The 23,113-nt window shown below is 37.4% G+C and overlaps 1 protein-coding gene across 1 annotated transcript in view; it reads left to right on the top strand.

The window, feature by feature from the left end:
• The window catches only part of LOC107655062 (ephrin type-A receptor 6-like), a 39,833-nt gene extending 26,008 nt beyond the window's left edge, over window positions 1-13,825 (top strand). The window contains exons 3-4 of the mRNA XM_016442462.1: window positions 12,820-13,416; window positions 13,817-13,825. Coding sequence (XP_016297948.1) covers window positions 12,820-13,416; window positions 13,817-13,825 — 606 coding nt within the window. The remainder of the gene's footprint in view (window positions 1-12,819; window positions 13,417-13,816) is intronic.
• Window positions 13,826-23,113: the final 9,288 nt, after the last annotated feature.

Consider the following 23,113-nt stretch of genomic DNA (forward strand, 5'->3'; position numbering starts at 1 on the left):
AAAATTGTGGATTTGTCTTTAAATTGAATTATAATTAACATTTTGGTAACACTTTTAATAATAACTTTTAATAATTATGATTACTCATAAGATGATACAACGCATTATAAGCCATTTTTATAAGCCATTATGTGTGCAGTATAATGCATTAAGCATACCCTTATACTGCCTTATAAATACAGGTTTCATAGAAAGTGTTGCCAAAATATTCTTAAGGATAAAAAAGATCTTAGCTAATGCTGTAAACAAGGGAGTCATATTACTTGCACATTAGCTTACTATAATATTACAAGACGCAATTAACATCAGGGTCCAAACTATTTATTAAGGCAATTATAAAATTATGTTTCTTCAATTATAAAATGTATGTTTCATTGTTGAAATATAGTCATTTACACAGTGGCTGTCATAACGGATTTCTTTAATCATGAATTGAATCAATTCTGACCAAACACTGCAGGATAATTCTGCCCCATAAAGTTTTCGAAATGCCCATGCTTTTTGGTTGGCATATAAATAAGAATATTTTCATGTCAGTTTCTGCCTTTATAAATCCTCATTTTTGACATAGGACATATTCTGTTGAATTTAGGATCAAATTTGTCATTGTTTTATAAATGAGGTCTTTGATTATTCTCAGGATTTTCAGTTCTAAAAAAAAAAAAATTATTGTGTAATATTTGAAAGTTTGTATGGATCACACTTCCACTAGTCTCCAGCTGGCCCAGATTGCACTCCCCTGATTCCAGTCCATATAACACATGTTAACACAATAGTACTAATCTGATAATCTAACACCAGCATGCGCTCTCTGATATCTGCGGCTGATTCGGTGGTTATTGATTGAGTTCAGAAAGTGTTACTTCTTATTCTCTGAGAAAACCAGAGCTCCCACTGATTTAGAACACCTTTTATTTCATCATTGCAACTGACACTAAACACCAAGCTCCATTTTAACTCTAACCCACATCCTGAGAAATTCTCTTAGAACACAAGCGAGTTCTCCTTCTGTCTTACTCAGCCTTTGCTATTTGAAGCTGCAGCATTTTGCACTCGCAGTCCTGCTCTAAAAGTGACTGATGTGATCTATACAAATCTGTTTTCATGATGTGATTCCCTGATATTATTTTTTTTTTGGAAGGGAATGTAAGTACACAACTGTGTAGGATAGGGCAACAGAGTTAAATCTTTCCAATATATTTTCTTTGAGACACCATGTTATCAAACAGGTGTGCCAGCAGTTCAAATCTTTGGATGGTGGTTAACATGATGCAGAAATCAGATTAATACACTAATGGAGTTTGAGTAAGCAGGCTAAGGAGAGCAATGTGCAATGTGCAATTCATGGACTCCCTTACCTGAATGGACTTTATCTAAACTGACATATAACATTAGCAATCTGCAGCTCTGATTCCACTGGTAAAATGGGTGTGTGAAAAATCCGCTGTGAAATATATATATATATATATATACTGTATATAGTATTTGGTAACACTTTAGTTTTGGGACCAATTCTTGCTATTAACTAGTTGCTTATTAGCATGCATATTACTAGCATATTTGCTGTTTGTTAGTACTTATATAGCACATTTTCTGCATGACCATATTCTGCATCCTCAATCCTACCCAATACCTAAACTTAACAACTACTTTATTAGCTATTAATAAACAGTAATTAGGAGTTTATTGAGGCAAAAGTCATTGTTAATAGTTAGTTAATGGCGAGAACTGGACCTTAAAATAAAGTGACATTTTATTTACATGTAACTTTATCTTTTCAAAAGATACTAAAATGTACCTTTAAGTTTCTAATATGCACTCTTTAGGGGTAATAAGTAAGGTACAAAATTGTATCTTTTGTAAGGGTATTGTCCCGTGACAATTTTTTTAGAGAGTCACTACTTTCATTTCATTGCAACTTTAAAGGTAGAGGCACATTTTGGTCATTCAAGTAGATTGGTAAATTATATCACTTAATGAAATACTATAAGGTTACAAGCAGCTTAATATTTTTTTTTAATGGTGAATTTCTAACAACCACAGCAGCCTTTTTTACTGTGAATATTTTTATACATTTATGTCTTTGTGGTTTACTGATAATCTTCATTGTCCTGAAAATACAGCAACGTAACACTGAGACACCTTCGCTTAGTACCAATATTGCTTTCGCTCTTTTCTATCGCTGTCCCTCCATCTCTTTTTATCTTCCTCTCTCTCTCTCTCTCTCTCTCAACTGTAACGCTTTGCCCTATATCTGTTTTCATGGTTGTGAGAGCCTTGTTTTCATAACTTGTCCAATTGGAGGTTAGCATGAGAACCTGGTCTGAGTGCAATACATCACCATCACCCTCTGCTTTACAGGCAGTGACAAATTGCTGTTGCTTCTCATTTACATGCCTGGTCGGCCTTGACACATGTCGTATCCTGCGTTTTTGGTCAGGAACAGCAGCAAAGCTTTCCAGGTAATACAATAGATTGAACATTGAACAATTGTTTGATTTGTGCTGAATACGAGTGACCAGAATGCACAAGCAACCAAACAGTTGCACCACTTATTTCAGTACAAAAATCTGTGTCTTGTTCACTTAGCACTTCCAAGGAATAGTTCAAGGACATTCAAGGAATACTTCACTAAAAAATGGACATTTGCTGAAAGTGTACTCACCCTCAGGCCATTCAAGATGTAGATGAGTTTGTTTCTTCTTTTAGATCAATTTATCATTACATCATTACTGTAACAACCGTTTGTAGATCGGGAAGAAGAAGGCGGGAACCGGCGAACACTTAAACAAAACTTTAATAATAAAATAAACACAAAACAGCACGACAGCCCCTCGCGGACGACTGTCACGCACAAACAGAACCGAAACACAAAATAAAATCCAGGCCTGATCCTCTCTCGTCACTCCTCCTTTTATCCTTCCAGAGCTCCTCCGTGGGACTCGAGACCGGTGAGTGGCGCAGGTGTCGTGCATTAGCATTTACTCCACCGGCCTCACTCCGTTCCCACGGCTCTCGGCCCCGCCCCTCTCGTCACAATTACAATTTGGGGCAGTCGTGGCCTATTGGTTAGAGAGTCGGACTTGTAACCCGAAGGTTGCAGGTTCGAGTCTCAGGTCTGGCAGGAATTGTTGGTGGGGGGAGTGAATAACCAGTGCTCTCTTCCTCTCTCTTCCTCTCTCTTCCTCTTCCTCTCTTCCTTTCTCAATAAAAAGGGACTGAGGTGAGACCCTTGAGCAAGGCACCGAACCCCCAATTGCTCCCCGGGCGCCGCAGCAATATGGCTGCCCACTTCTCTGGTGTCTGTTCACGGTGTGTGTGTGTTCACTACTGTGTGTGCACTTGGATGGGTTAAATGCAGAGCACAAATTCCGAGTATGGGTCACTATACTTGGCCACACGTCACTTCACGCACTCACTTGCTCACCAGTGGATCCTCTGCAGTGAATGGGTACCGTCAGAATGAGAGTCCAAACAGCTGATAAAAACATCACAATAATCCACAATGACTCCAGTCCATCAATTAACTATTGATGGACTGTATATTGTTCTATATAACAGACAGAACAAAATGTCAAATGTGTCCCTTTGCTGTTTCCTTGCGATGGTTCTTGTACAGGAGTCATAATGACAAAAGAATATAGAGAAGATTTCGGGTGGAAGTAGGTCATTGTTGTTCCTGACCGTCCAGAGTGACCCTGATGTCACAGGTCCCGTTGGCCTCTACTGCTCTTGTTCCCTTTGTCCATTGCTGGTGCATGATGGAAGGGAAACCTTTTTTTGTTGTTTAAATGACAAAGCCCATAAATGCAGTCTTTCATCACTGTTTACCTTTTGTGTCGCTGCTGTTAGATGTTAGATTTCAGCAGTATCTCTTTCCATCTTTATCCACTGTCCCTCTTACTTTCTTTGTTGAGGGTAGATGGCATTTTCTTGTCTCTATCTCTCTCTCACTCATTTTCTCTTTCCTTTCCTTCTTGTTTCTCTTATGAAAAACAAGGTTTTGATTTGCTTTTCTTTTTTTAATTCGGAAATAAAGTCATATCAGAATAGAGATTGTATCTGAGTCTAGGTTGTAAAACAGTCTGGGATAATGAAAGCAAAATAAGACAAAGGATAGATTAGGCAGGAGACGACCTAAAGGCATACTTTACCCAGAGCTAAATTAAAAAATGTTCATGTCCTTTTTTGTAATCCAGACTGCATGTTCAAAATGAGATTTCAACACCTTGTGATATCTTGCACAAGAATCCGTATTATTATTACTGAAACTAATCATAGTTGGCGAGATTCTAAAATTACAGTACACCATGGGATGTCGACCTTAGTGATATTTTTCAGTTCTTATTATAAGGATGTTTCAATTTCCCATGGCCTGTTTGCTTGTTTTTGCTTCCATAAATATATCTTTCTGTTATCAAGTAAACTGCTATACTTTTGGCGTGAGTTTTTTGTATTGGTTACACTTTAAAATGATTTTCAATAATAAATAATGAGCAATATATAGATTACATACAATGATTAGTAACTCATGTGTGTTCAAATATACATGATACACTTGAAAATATGTGAAAATACACAGACACACAAATAAATGTTTTTTTTTTTCTAACGGTTTAACTGTGCATTTAAATTTACATTTTTGCATAGTTTATGTTGTAATCAAATTACATGATATTGTAAATTTATTAATTATTTAATTAAATCAGAAATGTTATTGTGGTAGAATTTGAATAGACATTAAAAAAGTGGCTTTGCATGTCAGTAAATTGTTAATTTCCGAAAATATATCAGTTGACTGTTGCATTTTTATCAAATCATTTTTTAAATAATTAATCACTAGCTCTAAATTAATATGTTAAACTGGCAGTCCATGTAAGTTGTTATAATTATAATTGGTACCTGTGTATTGTTTTCTACATTTTATTTATGCTTAATTGTAACCTGAACATGTAACATCTAACAGAAACATGCATTTTCTGTAAAAAGTGATAGGCTTTGAAACAATATGAAATGTGTAAAGCGCTATACAATTAAACATGAATTGAGGAATTGAATGGATTAATATGTTATTTGATTTAATAAAAGGAAAAAATGAAATACATACATTTTGCTCTGAAAAACAAATAAGAAAGCATATAAATAAAGAAAAAAGCAAGTAAATAAATAAAGAGTTTGAGCCACAGGCACAAGGTTGAAGGAAAAATGAAATACATACATTTTGCTCTGAAAAACAAATAAGAAAGCATATAAATAAAGAAAGAAAGCAAGTAAATAAATAAAGAGTTTGAGCCACAGGCACAAGGTTGAAGAGATCCATGACACAGAAATGAATGTTTGTCATTCATCTGGTGTTTTTATTGATGCCATTTTAAGTGGAAGGCATTAATCAATTATTGAGTCAAAGGTAGTGCCGGTATCTCTCTCACAAAGCACTTCCATTACCCATGGTTAATGTGTACTTAATAATTACAAGATAATTAAATTCACACTCAAGTTTAATTGTATTTCCATTTACCCAGGGCTCGTTTGCAATTGATAGATCCCCCCAACTCCCCTGATAGCAGACCTTTATTTGGGTTGTGTAAACTCTATTATGGAGTCTCGAAGTGTGTACTTTCAATGCAGGACGTGCAGAAAAATCAAAGCTTTAAAGATCAATCCTAAGCTGGATCTGACAAACAGAAATTAATGGTGATAATAGATGCTTTTAAGCTATTGAGCGTACATATTTACATGCCAGTCAGTTCAGAGGCGCTTGCTGAAAAGGTTAATTTACAGCCAGAGAGGCCAAATACAGTCAGAAAAACACAGTTTCCAAGTGGAGAAATTATGACAGATATCAAAGGAGAGTCAATCATCTAGACATCTGCTGATAGAAACCATTTTTAAACCATTTTAAAAGCAATGAATCCCCCCCTCATCCCCGAGATGCATTTCCTCCATGTTGTCTCTATCACACCGATCTGTGCCATTTTTGAATCCTTCTCTGTGGACCCCTGCCAACTTAATGTGATGTGTAGCCAGCGATTTTAGCTTCATCCATCTCAGCCACTTTTATCAGTGCGTGTAGCATCTTAAGCTGCATGCTGATATCTCATCCCCGCCACAGTGTTCCTAGATATATCCGGCCACTTTCTAGCAGGAGATTGAAAGCATGCTGCTGCCTCCCCGTTCTTCTAAATGCCTCGTTTTACCACCAACAAAAAAGCTGATGAGAAACAAAAGGCTGGAAGGCAGTGACAGGGTGAGAGGAGATTATAGGATCAGGGCATGTATCAAACTACCCAGAGTCGGTGTGCTGTTCTGAGGTCAATTTATTCATTTCATGACTTTATGAATGACATTATATGACCTGTCGGGAGATAATGAAAAGTTTGCTAAACATTATCATCAGCATCAGAGAACTTTTTTTTTTTTTTTTAACAAAAGCAGGAAATTGTTTGCTCAAACTCCACAGGCTCCAGGGTATTTTATAAACCTACGACTGCATAAGACAATGATAATAAACACTTTAATGACCAATTCTCACTATTAATTAGTTGCTTATTAGCATGCATATTACAAGCATATTGGCTATTTATTAGTACTTACAAAGCACATATTAATGCCATATTCTGCATGACTATGTTTTAGATCCCTTAAAGGAATAGTTCACCTTCAGTTGCTGGTTCCCATTGACTTGCATAGTGTTCCCCCCCCCCCCATACTATGGAAGTCAATGGGGACCAGCAACTGAAGGTGAACTATCCCTTTAATCCTACCTCATACATAAACTCAACAACTACCTTATTATCTATTAATAATAAGCAGCAAATTAGGAGTTTAAGTTTTTGATGGAAAAGTTGTAGTTAATTGTTAGTTAATAGTCAGAATTGGTATATATATATATATAGGCCTATATATTAGAATATGCTTAGTAGAATTTCATCATTTACTAAAAAATAAAGGCAAACAGATTCCAAAAATAATTACAAACAGGGTCCTAAATTAACATGTTAACAAGTGTCAAATGTGAGTAGAAACGGGCTGTGGTGAGTAAATAAAACAGTTACTTGGCAGTTGGCTGGAAGCTGTGAATGGAATATTTTGCTTGCATTAAACAGTTATATAAAGTACAAAGTCACACTGGGTCACATATGAATGAATATCTGACCGCTGCAGTTCCTGGCTCATCTCACATGCCACATGATGTTGCTAATGTTTGGAAAAACACTGGAGAAACCTAAAGGGGCATAAATATATTAATATCGCAAATAAAAGTCGCAAAATATCATTCAGTGGCTGATAAGACATATTTATACATTTTCTCAATTCCTCCATCATCAGCAGATGTGGCAAAAAATAAATATAAATAAAAAAAATAAAAAAATACGAATATAAAATGGTATTTTTTTGTGACAACTTCCATGCATGACAGCTTGCCCCAGTATCCCCTATTTATTTATTTATTTGTTTGTTTGTTTCTTTTTCAGATATGTTTACATTTCTTGGGTCCATGTGTCTCTATGTAGTTGTTCTGCAGGACTGAAGACCTGGGCCTTGTCACAAGCATTTTAATGCCATTATATCCAGTTTAATCTGCAAATTACGTACAGTATAAACTGAACATGAGCTGACTTGATCTGTTTGGAAATGGAACTCTTTAGACGCTCTTTCAATCAAACATTTTGGTTGCAAACAGCGGACTATTGTGAGGACCTATCGGCACACATCAGGGCTATGATACAGCAAGTTTCTGATTGAGAGGCTATTAGGGAAGGCTTAGCTTATTACTGCAATAATGAAAGTGAATATGTGGAGGCTTTAGTGCTAATGAAGTGCATCCTTCTTAATTCATTATCAGAGCGAGAGAGATTAGGGAGATAAGAAACAAAAGAAAAGAAGAGGAAACAGATGATTGGAGGAAGAGATTTATGCTGAAGACACAGAAAGAAGAGGAGAAATAGTGAGGAAAACAGTTAAGTGTAAAAAAAAAAAAAGTGGGAGTACAAAAGAGATATGTATGAGAAAGACACTGAATGGGTGGAAAATAAGAATGCCGGAACATAGTGAGAGTTTGTGAAAAAGAAAGTGAGAAGATGTGGAAAAGAGAGTGAGAGCGTTATAACAAGATATGGGAGGTGTTTGGAAAAGCAAATGTGTGCAATACAACGTGTTTAGAAAGAGTAAAAGGACTTGTAAAAGAGAGAACAATGCAGAAAGTCATTCAAAGAAGAGCAGCAGTGTGATGGCCAGACGTCCTGTCATTACTGTTTGATTCAGCTGTAGCTTGTGTCTTTAGTAAATCTATTAGGCTCTTATGCCTTACTGTGTTCACAGCCTCAGCATAACCAAGCATATGGGTAGCGCATCACAGTCTAGAGATACTACCTAAAAAATTATGTAAGTCTATTGAAAATGGCAGTAAGAAGTCTCACATTGCCTGGATGTGACAGTGAAATAAATAGATAGTGATATTTTGCTATCAGAAGAGGCAAACATTGGGTCTAATTTAGTAATTGTGTGTACGCACAGACAGAGCTGGGTAGATTACTTACAAACTGTAATGTGTTACTGATTCCAAATTATCACAACAAAGGTCTAAGCAAGCGCACGACACTGACAAGGTATGCGATAGAGTACGAGACCAAATGCAACTTTAGCATGTCTCAACAAACAAGCGTTTCCTAGCAATGACAACTGCGCTAAACACTAATGAGACAAGAAATAAATACACTTACGATCTGCTTTTAACTTCTGCTGATTGACTGCTTCTCTCAAAGAGTATTTCTTTACACTGTCTTTTGCTAGTGCTTGAACACACTTTACTGTTTATCACAACAAAGGTCTAAGCAAGCGCACGACACTGACAAGGTATGCGATAGAGTACGAGACCAAATGCAACTTCAGCACGTCTCAACACAGTAAACAAACAAGCTTTTCCTAGCAACGACAACTGTGCTAAACACTAATGAGACAAGAAATAAATACACTTACGATCTGCTTTTAAAAAATGTAAAATTTAATTACATGGCAAAAATTGAAGAGTTCATTTGCAAAAACCGATAAATGGTTTAAAGAATAAAAAAACTGACTGCCGTGCATTATTCTCCACATATAGCATGCACGTTTTGTCACAAAAGCCGGTATTGTCCACTGTCAACGCATCGTGTGTTCACGTTTTACAGCAGAAACCGACAAGCACCCTTGTTGTTTGTGTACGCAACCCGATAAGTCAGTTTTAGAAAATCTGCGAGCAGTATTCAGGTCAGGTGACAAGGCTGCTAGTCACTTCGTAAAGACGTGCTAGCCGAGAGGAGTTTTGTCTAAAGGAGTTACGTCAAAGCTGACTAAAAGTGATCGAGGATAGATAATTTCAACGAACTTGATGAACCCGTGATATCTTCTTCTGCGTGTAAAAGGAAAATAAAACCGGAAACTTTTTCACGGAACTAAAGCAGCACGTTACAGTGGTGAGGGAAAAGCTCCCTGTATTGCGTGCAATCACAACAACAAAGTTTGTTAGGCGTCTACATTGTCAGCTGAGGAGATTACAAAGATTAACCGAGTGTTATCTGCTTTTGCCAAAAAACGACAGTTGGAGTTATCTACTTTTGCTAAAAAACAAACTTTTAATATATAAAAAAATATACTTTCAATGAACTTTAATTTTGTAAGTTACCTTTTTTTGTTTTATTTTTTAGTTATTGTTACTTTATAAAAACAACCCAACTACAGTTTGATTGATATTACTTGGAATGCACAATAATAATAAAAAATATATGAAAATGTATAAAAACAGAGTTATCTGTTTTTGCAAATGAACTCTCCAAATGTAGTTAGTAATGTAATCCATTACATTACACATTGTGTGTAATATAATCAGACTACTTTTTGATTAATTTTAGATTACTTTTGACTGAACTCGTTTATCACATTGATTCAAATAGCATAATATTGTACCATATTGACATAAAAATACAAAGAGTAAGAAAATATTTTTATTTGTTGTAATTAACATGGAGTGCATTACACATTATATGATGCCAAGGTTTCCCAAACGGGGGTTCATAAAGGAACTGCAAGGGGTTCATGAGTTTAATGAAAAGCTAATAATTGATTAAATCATAAAATGTAAAAGTAAAATAAATTATTTTAATATAACATCAATTTTAAAAAAATACTAACTAAAAAAATGAAATATTGTATTTGTTTACCTGCATGCCATGTGACCATTAACCAACGTCAGAGAACCGTGAACATGCAAATGTGATACTTAATTATTAAAATATTTATTTTAAAATCTCAGGGGTACTTCAAGTACGTAAATATATTAGGTGAAAGAGGTTCAGAAGACAAAAAAGTTTGGGAATCCCTGCATTAAGAGATAACATGAATTTGTGCATTTTAATATGTTTGGAAGACAAAAGCCTTCCAAAGACATAGTAATACATGGTTAAATAACCCACCATAATTCAAATAAAAATGTATGTGTTCAGTGGTTGATGCAATGTTTAAACACTTTCTTAAACCTGAAATGTTTTTTTTGGAAATCCAGTGGTCAAATGCTGTGTGGCCACCTGACTTATGACTGTTCTTTGTGTGAATGTCCACAAAACTGGAAGATTTTCTGAGAGTATATAAGCAGTAGCCTATTTTAGAAAGGAACATTTAAAAGATGAAAAAAAGGAATTAGTGATAATCAATAAATTATTAATAATTTATTGTTGTTGTGTAAAGAATATGTAAGCAATAAAAAAGTAACTAGTCTGATTACGAGTTTTTTAGAATGTAATTTAATATAATTACAAGTACTTAATTTTTGGAATCTGATTATGTAATCCATAATTACTTACATGTAATCAGTTACTACCCAGCTCTGCGCACAGATTTGTGCGAAATCTGTATATGAACATTTTCACTGAATCATAATTTATCAATTATTTTCATACTAAAATTCATTCTAAATTGAAAAATAATTTTCCATAAGAATATTAATCTGCACAGCTGTTTTCAACGTTGCTAAGAAGAAATGTTTTTTTCTTTTTTGAGCAGCAAATCAACATCATAGAACGATTCCTGAAGAATCATGTGACACTTAAGACTGGAGTGATGGCTGCAGAAATTTCAGCTTTGCTGAAATAAATTACATTTAAACATATATTCAAATAGAAAACAGTTATTTTAAATCATAGTGATAGTTCACAATATTACTGTTTTACTGTATTTTTGGTCAAATAAATGAGACTTCTTTATATAAGAGACTTCTATAACTTTCCCTGCCAGCATTTTTTTTTTGCCAGCCACCGCCAGCATTTTCAATCAAAATTTTCATAGCCTCCAAAATATTTCGTATGAATATCTGTACATGCAATATGTCAAAAGAAAGATTTTTTATTTTTATTTTTTTATCAACACTTGATTGTGGGTAATTTTCATAAAAATAAAAGCAAGATTTTGAACAAAAAGCTGAAAAAAAATCATGTTTTTGTCAAAGACTACGTCCAGATCAGATTCAAATCAATTATCAAAGCATACATAGATGGAGTAGATCACTTCCATCAACATCCCAAAGCTTGCACAGTCCTGTAACACTTCATCGACATTTTATTCAGTAACATTAGGCAGTTTTGATTTATATGCTGTTTAATACGGTGGCCGAGAAGTGCTAAACAAATCACAATTCTGAAAACAAAATAACAAATTACAAACGCAAATACAAGTTTAAAAAACTAAATAACAATTCAGAAAGCACAACAACAATTCAGAAAACATTATAACAAGTCAGAAAACACAATGACAAATTCGAAAACAAAATAACAAGTCAGAAAACACAACGACAAATCCGAAAACAAATCTCGTATCACATCGTAAAGGCATTTATTTTCAATAAAAATTGGAAATAATCAAAAAGTTGAAAATAAAGTATCGTAAAGTATTAGGGTAGGTGTAGGGAGGGCTTTATTGTACCAATAAGGTGGCATCCATTTAATAATTAAAATTAAAATTATAATTTACACTCAATACAGGGAGGGAAAAAAAGTTCGGCAAAAGACGGGATCGAACCCGGGTCAAACGCGTCAAAAAGCTAATGACACGCGCTTATCCATCTACACCACTGAAGCTGATAATTTACAGCCACTTTTAACTAAATGTAAATAGACACCCCGTATTTTTTATTCCATAGTAAGTGCAATTCATACAATACATTTAAACTGAGCTACTTTAATACGACCTCCGAGTCCGAACTTTCTACCACGACTCTGCTGTTCTTCGGCTGGTTCTTCCTGTATACCTTGATTGACAGATGCCTCGTCCAGTCAGCGGTGAGTAATCCCAAACCAATGGCGCTGTCTCAAACTATACCTACCTTTTCCGGTTTGTCGTGTTTTCTGACTTGTTATTTTGTTTTTTAGACTTGCATTTGCGTTTGTAATTTGTTATTTTGTTTTCAGAATTGTGATTTGTTTTGCACTTCTCGGCCACCATAGTTTAATGTTTAATGATCATGTTATTTTACACACCTTGTTTCTGCTTCTTTTTTGCCTGTGTTTTGATCCTGAGATTCTGTAGTCTTTCAGAAGATGTGTAATAGGGCCCCTTACCGTATAATGATGAAAACACGGAAATCCGGAAAATCTTTTTTTACCAACCCCAAACTTTTGAACGGTAGTGTAGTGTACTTTATAGTATTGTATATTCATGTGTATAAATAACCATTTAATGTATATTATATGAATTTTACACAGCAAAAAAAATAAAAAAATAAATGAATTTTGCTTTCTCCAATTATCCCACTATCTATCTTCTCATATATCTGTCCTTTGCTCTCCACAGTGGGATGCCATCACGGAGATGGATGAGCATAACCGTCCCATCCACACCTTCCAGGTGTGCCACGTAATGGAACCCAACCAGAACAACTGGCTTCGTACAAACTGGATACCCCGTCAGGCTGCACAGAAGATCTATGTGGAGCTTCGCTTCACCCTGCGGGACTGCAACAGCATTCCCTGGGTCTCTGGCACTTGTAAGGAGACTTTTAACCTCCTCTACTTTGAGACAGATGAGCCGCATGGTGCCAATGCTCATTTTCATCCCAACGACTACGCCAAAATCGATACTATTGCTGCCGATGAGAGTTTCACACAGACAGACCTGGGCGACCGTGTTCTGAGGCTGAATACCGAAGTGCGGGAAGTGGGTCCAGTAGCTCGTAAGGGTTTCTACTTGGCCTTCCAGGACGTGGGTGCATGTATCGCCCTGCTGTCTGTGAGAGTTTATTACAAAAAGTGCCCTTCTACCCTGAGAAACCTTGCCGCATTCCCTGACACTGTACCGCGGGTGGATTCGTCTTCATTGGTGGAGGTCAGGGGAGCGTGTGTTGAGAACGCTGAGGAACGGGACACACCTAGGCTGTACTGTGGAGCTGATGTATATATATATATATATATATATATATATATAGAATATATGCTCAAGAAACATTTCTTATTATTATCAACTTTGAAAATATTTGAGCTGCTTAATATGTTTGAGGAAATACTGATTATTTTTTTTTGAGAATACTTTGATGAATAGAAAGTTCAAATGAACAACATCTATCTAATGAGATGAAAATCTTCCACTAGTAAAATATTTAATTATGGATTATCCAAAAATATATTTGTTATGCACCATACAGTATAAAAACTGGCTGTAAATTAAACATCTCTATTGTGATTTATACTGCGGTTCTGGCCCTCCGACCTTCTGACCCTTGATTAGTCAAGTGTTGTTCCAAGGCCGCTGTACACATGACTCAGCTTGAATGTGTCCTCTGTGTTCTTACCAGTGTATGTGAACAGTGATTTTGATTTTGCTTGTGATTTTTATGCATTTATTTAGATATTTTCGAAAGTTACAGTATCTGAATTTTCTCTGGCTTCAGATTTGCTTGGAAAGGTGCAACCCGGAGCGGAGGTAAAGTGGAGTGATTACAGAATGATTTGAGCCGGGAGGGAAAATTACTGTCACTCCATTCCACTCACATATTGTATTCCAGTCTGAATGTTGCTTGCCAATGTGCAAAGCTTGATACTTCACTTGCTTTTTTTGGAACTGTTTGTGTTGGTGGAGAACAGGCCAGCTTTTGTCTGAAATGTGCGTCACTCGATATCTGCTCCTGTATAGTTGCATAAAAGTAATATTAAGGAGATATTAAGTACACCAGCACTTGCTTGTGGGACATTGCTTAAATATAAAGTTAACAAGATATAAAATTACTCATCCTTAAGATTTTGGTCATACCGCCCAACTCTTTTCCATTTGTGATTGACTGAGAAAAGCCCCATTCCTGACAGCAGGTGAAAAGAGATAAGAGAATTCTGCTGTGATCTCCTGTATGGAAAGAGGAACCTGGTACACGCTGCGGCAGCCTGTAGGGAGATTCTCTGTACATGTGAGAGAATAGAAGATGGCAGTGGGAGTCAAAGGCATCATTACATTCTCCTCATTATTATACAATAACTGAGCATTTCAACCATTCTTCAAAAGCTTTAAAGATTCTGCAGTGTGAGAGGCACTTGTTTTCAGTCTCTTTCTCAGGATTTAAGATCCACCAGATGAAGTATCACTCTTATGATAGCACACTGTGTGTGATATGATTTAGATTTAGTGAGTACATCAAAAGTAAAGCTCTGCAGTCACAAGGCTGTTCAGTGCATCTCTACTACCTGCCTCCCCCGTTTCCTGCCACCTCTGTCTCTTTCTTGCTCTTTGCACATTATCTAAGCAGATCACTCCTCAGATTAAGGCTGCAATCGCACTGGCACCTGTCAAAGCCCTAATCAAATCCCCAGCGTCAGGGCGGCTCCCGCTGCAAAGTGAATCCATAATCAGCTCTCCCCTGCCCATCAGAGACCAGTTGCTCAGCATGGTGTGTGTGTGTGTGTGTGTGTGTGTGTGTGTGTGTGTGTGTCAGGGACAGAAGCAGAGGTAGAGAGAGACAGATGAATTGTCGTATTTTCAGAGTATGTACTGAACTTACTTACTTCCTTATTGGTGAAGTTTGTTTGTTAGTGATCCAGATGTGTCAGCTCCAAATTGGCATTGTCACATATATTCTTGATGTGAAGTACTAAAAAAATTGTGAAAATAATAGTACTAAAAAAATCGTGAAAATTTTTAAACAATAGGAATACAGTTTTAAAATTCTGGCCAATACTGGTGTTTTCTGTTATGACTGCTAAAGGTGCAGCCACATTAGTGAAATTTCACGGGTAAAAAACGCCTGATTGTCCACTGTCTATAGTGTAGCAATGCATGAAGCACTACTCACATAGAGGTGACCTTTAGACCAAGCAACTTTCTGTTGGTCAATGTGACAAATTTACTTGCAAAATCTACATTGGGAAAATTTTCACCTTCACTCGAAACTCCTGATTTGCAGATTCCTATGAAATAACTGGATTTTAAATGCAGAATCTTGCCAAGTAGCAGTAAATCTGAATAAATTGTAGTAAATATTAAAATTCTATATTATTTTATCTAAATAAATAAAAAAATAGAACCTTAAAAAATTAAATCAGATGTTTTAAAGGCTACAATAATTAAAAAACAGGGCAAAATGGTATGCAAAGTTAGATATCCAATATCAATGGATACAAAATAAATGAAGTGAATCTCTAATATTGGCTGATAAGCAACATCGTGACAATTTATTGTGCTTCCCTATTAAAAAAAAGTTCATTTTAACCACAAGGAACAACATTCTTGGTAGCTCTTAAACACTTGAAAATTACTACCCAACCCACCGTTCTCTACCAACTTTCTAAATCTGTTTCTTCTCCGCTCCCTTGGCATTATGAGACAGCAGAAGGGTTCACTGTTTGCACACTTCAGAATCTCAGCAGACGCAGTACGTCATACTTGTATTGTTTGCCTAATGTATCATGAATTATTTTAACATTCTATTTATTTGACATACCCCCAGAGAGACTGTCTGTACTGTTGCTGGACTAATGCTCTGGGGTGCCTCCCACTGCTGTGACGGTTCAGAATCTCGCTGCCCACTGCTTGTCTGTGTTTCACAGCTCTGCTAGGAGAGATTGTAGCCTTAAGGGTTTAAAAAGTTTGTCACACTCTTTTTGTGTGTTGCTCTTTTTTGCCGAGCAAGTTGTTCCACTTAAAAGTGCAGAGATAAGTCAGTCGTGCCATTGTACATTGCTAATCTCTTAAAGATGAAGTGTGGCATTTTTTTTTATGTTAAAACACTTTATCCTATCATGGTTTAATGAACAGAGACAACTAGAAGTAAGCCGTTTTAGGGTGTATTCCTGAACAGCTTGAAATACTGTGGTTTTGCAGCTCTTTCAAAACATTGTCCTGTCTGTTTGAGCAATACAACATTTCAGCAACTCAAACTTTGGAGTTTGGTGAATGGAATACAGGATGAAAAGGGTGATGGAGTCTTTCAGAAACCTTTTTGGAAAAAAAATGGCTATGTTTGGAATGGGATACTAGCATAATACATAAACTGTAGACCGCTCACCCTGTTTTTAAAGGGGACATTGGATGCCCATTTTCCACAAGTTGGTATGATTCTTTAGGGTCTTCATGAAATGTCTGTAACACACTTTGGTTAAAATTCCTCAATGGTCGTGTAAAACACCACCCTTTTTACCTTGTCAAAAACCTGTTCACAGCGATCCGTTTTGGTGTATGTCTCTTTAAATGCTGATGAGCTCTGCTCACCCCACCCCTCTCTTCCGTGGAAGAGGAAAGGTGATTTGCAAATAATCATAAAAAATATAAAGTGTGAGACTTGCTTCTTCTGGAGGTGCAGCTGGATCACAAACAGTGGGTACTGAGCCATCCTTGAGTTTGAGCTTTTTTAGCAAAACCTGCCTTGAATTGTCCTTCGTTCAGAAAGCAGAAAATGATTTGCGCAGACATAAACTAATTTAGGTGTATTCGGTGGCGCATTACCATCAAAAACAAAATGAATCCAGTATTTCTGATGTCGGGAGAAAATGAAGACTCATGTTCACTTTTACATCCAACTACAAAACACCTGCATTGCTTACGAGACATTGTTGTCGCTACAGCTGTTCGTGCGCAGAGAAAATTGCGGACAGTGTACAACTGACTAAGGGCTGAAATATGGTTATACGGGACAGTCCGTCAGCGGTCGTGGGTGGGGCTTGAGCAATATGATGCATCCGATGTCTTCTTTAAGACTATTTTGCATTTTAATGTGAGTTGAGTTGAGAGAAGAGTTGATATTACTTTTGCATTGCATTGTGGGATACAGTATTTCTCACTGGAGCCCCACTGCAAGTATTCAATTTGTCCTCAACCAATATCAATAAAATGATCACATTTACAGAGTTGCTAACAAATTTTTAATGCACCTACAGTTATCACTCAATTGAGTGTGGCATACCTTGATCCTTACCTGAGTTTCTCATAATTGTTTTGCACCAGTTAATTAAGAATTGCCAGTTCCTTATAAAAATTCCTTCTACACATCCTGTCATCTTTTTTTTTTTTTTTTTTTTTGCATCTATGCAGAGCTGTCAGTTGTTTAATATTAATCTCTATTCAGGTTGTACAATTAACCAAAATTGTGTACACGTATGTCTGGGAAATGTAATAACCAGCTTTTGGATTTATATGTTTTGGTTTGGATGATGGAAAACACAAGCTGAACTGATTCTTAAGCCTCCAAAAGGCGCTTTCTCTTCAAAGCCTGTTGTTTACTTGGACCTTGGAAGGAGCCTTCTTCAGTCTTGATCCTAATCAGGTCTGACTGCAACCGGAAAGCAAGGTAAATATTGTTTCATCTGTATTGCATTAATACAGCAGTGTCCTGTATCTTTTTCCACACCTCTGAACATAAGCACAAGGTTCCATTGGCATATCTCTATATTTTTTGTTTCTTCTGCCAGGTCTCACATATATGCACCAGATTGCTATCCATTATATCAACACCTGTCTGCCATTTGCTCCCCTTCCCTGTCGTGTTCTGATTCTCCGCTGTGTTGCATCAATGCTCTATTCTGCCAGCTGTGAGGGATTGTTGGAAAGGTACATACTGAATGTGTGTGTTCTGACTTTAAGTTTACTTTGCCCCAGGAATGAAGGAGACAAGACGGAGACACTGAACCAATCCAGCAAATGCCAGATAGCTTATTTAAATTCTGCTGCAGAGTGCTGGTGTCACGATGCACACACACGAGGAACGAGGAGACGCTGGAGAATACTTTACCAAGACTTTATTTTCAGGAACCAAGGGAGACGAACTCAGGAAGACGTTTAACAGCGGACAGAGAACTTGGGACTGGGAACACTTTTTATACACACAGGAGGGGATGACGAGACACACCTGGGAGCAATGAAACATCAAGGGAAACACCTGGGACAAATGAACTTAACTAATCAGGGGAGGAACAGGAAACTAACCAAATAAGGGCATGGGAAGGCACATGGGGAGCAGGACACACACAAAACATGGAACAGAGTCTGACATAACGCCCCCCTCCGGAAGGCGTGTCCTCATGCCATATAACATCCAATGGGGAGGGGGGGGTGGGCACTCTGGAGGTCCCTCAGGACAGACACGGACAGTGGGCCTCCAGAGCGGTCCCCGTTCGGGGTGCCATGGCGGATCAGGAGCCTCGGGAGGCCATGGCGGAGCAGGGGACTCGGTTGGCCCCGAGCCAGAACAGCTGATTGAGGACGGCGTCCCCTAACGCCGTAACCTCAGCGAGCTTGCAGAACTCCCCGGCGTACTCGTAGAAGGGGAGATCGAGGCGAGCTAGGGCGGCGACGCGAGCGGCAATTTCCATAGCCGCGGGGGGGAAAAACCAGGAAACAAAAACTTTCAAAAAAGGGGAAAAACAAGCGCGAGGAGAAGTCGCCGCTCACTTTCAGTTTTGCGTCCGCTGTTCTGTCACGATGCACACACACGAGGAACGAGGAGACGCTGGAGAATACTTTTACGAAGACTTTATTTACAGGAACCAAGGGAGACGAACTCAGGAAGACGTTTAACAGCGGACAGAGAAAGGAACAGGAAACTAACCAAATAAGGGCATGGGAAGGCACATGGGGAGCAGGACACACACAAAACATGGAACAGAGTCTGACAGCTGGACTCTCCAACCGTTACCATCAGCTATTGTAAAATTAACCTAGTCTGAAATGTAGCTATTTTTAAACACATCAAATCTGGATGTATGCATTTTTCTCATCTACCAGCCACTGTGGCAGCCGACTTTAAGACATTTTGAATTAACATTTGACAAGAAATGCTTTTGCTTAGACACAAAGACGCACGCTTGAAGAAACACATTTGATAATTTCTCGAACAGATGAAACAAGCCATCAATGTGCGTTCTGATTGGCTTTTTTTTAGGATTTAGTGGTGCTCTGCTGCTCAAGCATGTCATGGTTTATGTAAATAAACGAATGTAAGGACTTTTTTGTTTATGTCAGTGACCTCAACAGAGTTTTTTTGTGAAACTTTTGTTAACACTCCAAATAAACAATCTCAGGAGGTGCTCTGAGTTTAGTTTACTTTAAATCTATAGTGTGGTTTGATTGTAATGTGAAAAGTTCTGGATGTTTATTTTGACGTTGCCTAATTTCAGATTTTGTGGCTAATATTTGATGTAAAAAACCTAACTAAAGTGGACCAAACAGTTGCATTTCATAGGTTCACTTCAACTCTGCATAACTAGCTGATGCTATGGATGCTGCCCCTACCTTATTAAAGCTCCAAATGTTCCGAGTGTTGAATTACCTCAATGATTGACTGATTTTAGCAAAATCACATGAGCTAGTGGCTTGTCATCAAGACATTCAGACATTTTGCCTGTGTCTGGATCAATTCAAAGCAGGGCAGGGGTCCATGTAGGCCTGTATCGCAGTCTCATGGTGTCAGTGTCTCTAGCGTTACCTTTGTGCCTGCTGCATATGAGACCATTTCGGTGGTAAGTCAATGGCCAAAGACTTTGTCCTCATTGGCCTGCTTATTGAATACTCTGAGTTACATGCAGGTGCTCGGACTTGGAAGGATGATGGTTGGAAGGCTGCTCAAGTGGCACGTCAATTGCCTGTAGTGGATGGCGATCGTCCTGGCCTTGAATTACTTCCTCCCAGACCTGCAGGGCTTCCATGTTGTGGAGTTTGAATCATGGAATAATTTTTTGAGTCACGGACAAAGGTCAAGGGAGTGGAGGTTTCACCCTCAGATTGTCAACTTTATTTGACAAAAGTTTGGCAGAGAGGAGGTTGGATTGTTTACGTCCAGGGAGACGACACTGTTCTCCCTATGGTTCACTCTATCTGTCTATCCCAACGCCTCTGGGAATAGATGTTAACATCTGTTCTGTGGAGAGTCTGGTCTCTCTTCTGGAGAAATCTGCTTAGAGAATGCTGGTCACAGCAGACCTTCTCTCTCAGGTTCTGGGCTTGCAATGTCACCCACATCCAGAGATTTGGAGACTTGAGTTTGGCCTCTAAAAGGGGCACTCTTTTAGATTCAGGCTTTTGTCTGATATTGCTGAGGCCATTCTGAATGATCTATGAGACGTCTCTATGCTTTCAAAATGGCATTTATTTACATCCTGTGCAGACAACACAGAGTGAACCAGTTCACTGCAAAGGTTTTGTGGCTGAGAAATGCTATACCAAAAGCTTATGGGTTGCATGGCTTCGATTTGGCCTTTTAAGTGTTTGTGTACACTATATGTTGCTTCTGAGTTTAAACTGTTTTAGACATGTCACAAATTGTGGTAACAATGCAATAAATGGCATATACAATAAATGGTAAATAAACCAGCTCCTGTAATATTTAGTTGAATTAGAAAAAAGCCTGTTCCATTTAGTCAAGGCCTATGTTGTACTGTACCATATTCCTGGAACGTGCCAATGAGCAAAACAACAAAGACATCAGACTGTTTGGAAGGATTTCAATCCGTTTGTTTTCAATATGGACTTCAGAATTGTTGTGTTCCAGTTAAGTTGCAGTTGTGACTGGCCCCATTTCTGCATCTCAGCATGCAGCTACCAGCTAATTACAGTCATTTGTTAGATTCACAGCTAATTTACTTCTTTCTTTCTTTTTTTTCTCTCCCTCTAACTTTCTTCTTCTGCCAGTCTGTCTCTATCTCTCCTTCCCTCTCTCCCCCTCATTGTGCATTTTAATTAAACCATCTGCTAAATACAGCCATTGCTGGTATTGAAGCACACAAGCTTGACCCGCAGCACTCTGAATCCTTTCTGCAGAACCGAGCCTCTCTGACACTTCTTTGCTTTTCTTCTAGTGTAGTTTTCACAGCATCAAACGTTCCGTTCCTTCCCCTGCGTGAGGTCACTGAGGCTAAAGACACAATGATGAATCGTACAAAATGTGCTTAATTGAGTTTGCCACAGTCACCTGGGGCTGCTTTATTTTTATAATTGTGTTTTTGTTTTCTTTTCACTGCATCACTCTCTTTTTTTTTCTTTCTTTCTCTCTCTTTTTTTTCAGACCTTAGCCAGACCTCCTACTGAATTATGGACACTACTCCACATTATACAGTAGAACAGAAGCAAAGCAGAAACTTTAAACTATCTGTCCCTTTGCTGTTTTACCCCAATTACAGAGACAATTCAAAATATTTTCAACTCCTGTAACTCAGAAAGAAACTTAAGAGTAACAGACCTCCTTTATTTCTTCTTTTTGTCCCTCTCTGCTGTTTTTTATCTTCTTCTCTATTACTGAAACAGCAGATGTGTGGACACCTGCACAGCAGGAGATGCCATGAGAGTATTTTTCTCCTTTCCTTCCACCTCCTTTCTTTTTTCTTATTCATATCAAGAACATGAAGCTTCAAACGCTGCTCTGAATCTGAAGGAGGGGACGCTTTATTTTCAAATATACTTCTAAACTTTTTTCTTTGTTTAAGCAGTGCAGCCAAGGTGAAGGGGAATGAGGAAAAGCTTACTGTTTTAGTAAGCGGCATCACTCTAGAGATCTGCAGCAGACAGTATTTCAAGTTAGAGAATAAAAAAAAAACAAAAAAACATCAATATCCTGAGAATATTGCATCTACATGCCAGTGTACAGTGATAAAAGCAACCACAGAATTGATTGTGCCAAATGCAATGAAGACATCTGTCTTTAGCAGGATGAAGAGAGCTTTATTAAAGCTGTCGTCTACAAATCTAAAACTATAAAATATTGCAAGAGATGGCATAAAACTCCTCTTACAGTAGTGACAGTTATTCCATGGAGTGTCCATCAGTGTTGGGGAGGCTTATGCAGTTTACCAAGCTAAATTAGTTAAACTACAGCGAGGCTTGAAAACAAACAAACACAAAAAGTAGTTACTTACTACAAGCCACATACTAACAAAAGTAGCTAATTACACTGAAGCTTCTTAAAACCTTGTCCACATTGAATGTACTGTAAATGCCAGGTAAGTACACTGAAAGTCCGTCTCAATGTGCCTTTATTTAACAGGTGCCTCATTTCTATTTCTGTATTTTCAACACACTGCAGACCTCTTCGTCTGAAATTAAATTATCTACATCCAAATTCTATGATGTATTTATTTATTTTTAATAAAATTAGACCCGTTAGACGTCTACATAACTTCAGTGAAGTCAACTTGTAATGTTTCTGGTCTGTTTGTCTACTAATTTAAATATTTTATTTAAGGGGAGACACTGCAGGCAAAAGCACAGTTTTTTCATGCACCTGTGAATTTTGAGATTTTGGGTTTTTTGGCTTTTCATAAAGTGTTTTTTCAGACTAGTGGAAAGAAAACATCCAAAAGACACTGTAAACAAGAATTTAGAAACTGACTTCATCCAGTGTTCAGATTTTTGTACTGGAAATGTATGCAAATTAGCGCATATTTAATTAAATAATGCCTCATTTGCATATTTAAACATAACATTTTAGAAAACTTGTAATACAAAACATGTTTGCAATTATCAATGTAATCAATCAACTGGGTAAGTAAGGTGATAATTAGTAGGTCATTTTTTTACTCTATTCACATGCAGTGTCTCGCCTTAAAGGGGTAACATGATGTTGCTAAAATGAACATTATTTTGTGTATTTGGTGTAATGAAATGTGTTTATGCGGTTTAAGGT

This window comes from Sinocyclocheilus anshuiensis, unplaced genomic scaffold (genome assembly GCF_001515605.1).
Source record: "Sinocyclocheilus anshuiensis isolate Anshui unplaced genomic scaffold, SAMN03320099.WGS_v1.1 scaffold1231, whole genome shotgun sequence".
NCBI classification, from domain to species: Eukaryota; Metazoa; Chordata; class Actinopteri; order Cypriniformes; family Cyprinidae; genus Sinocyclocheilus; species Sinocyclocheilus anshuiensis.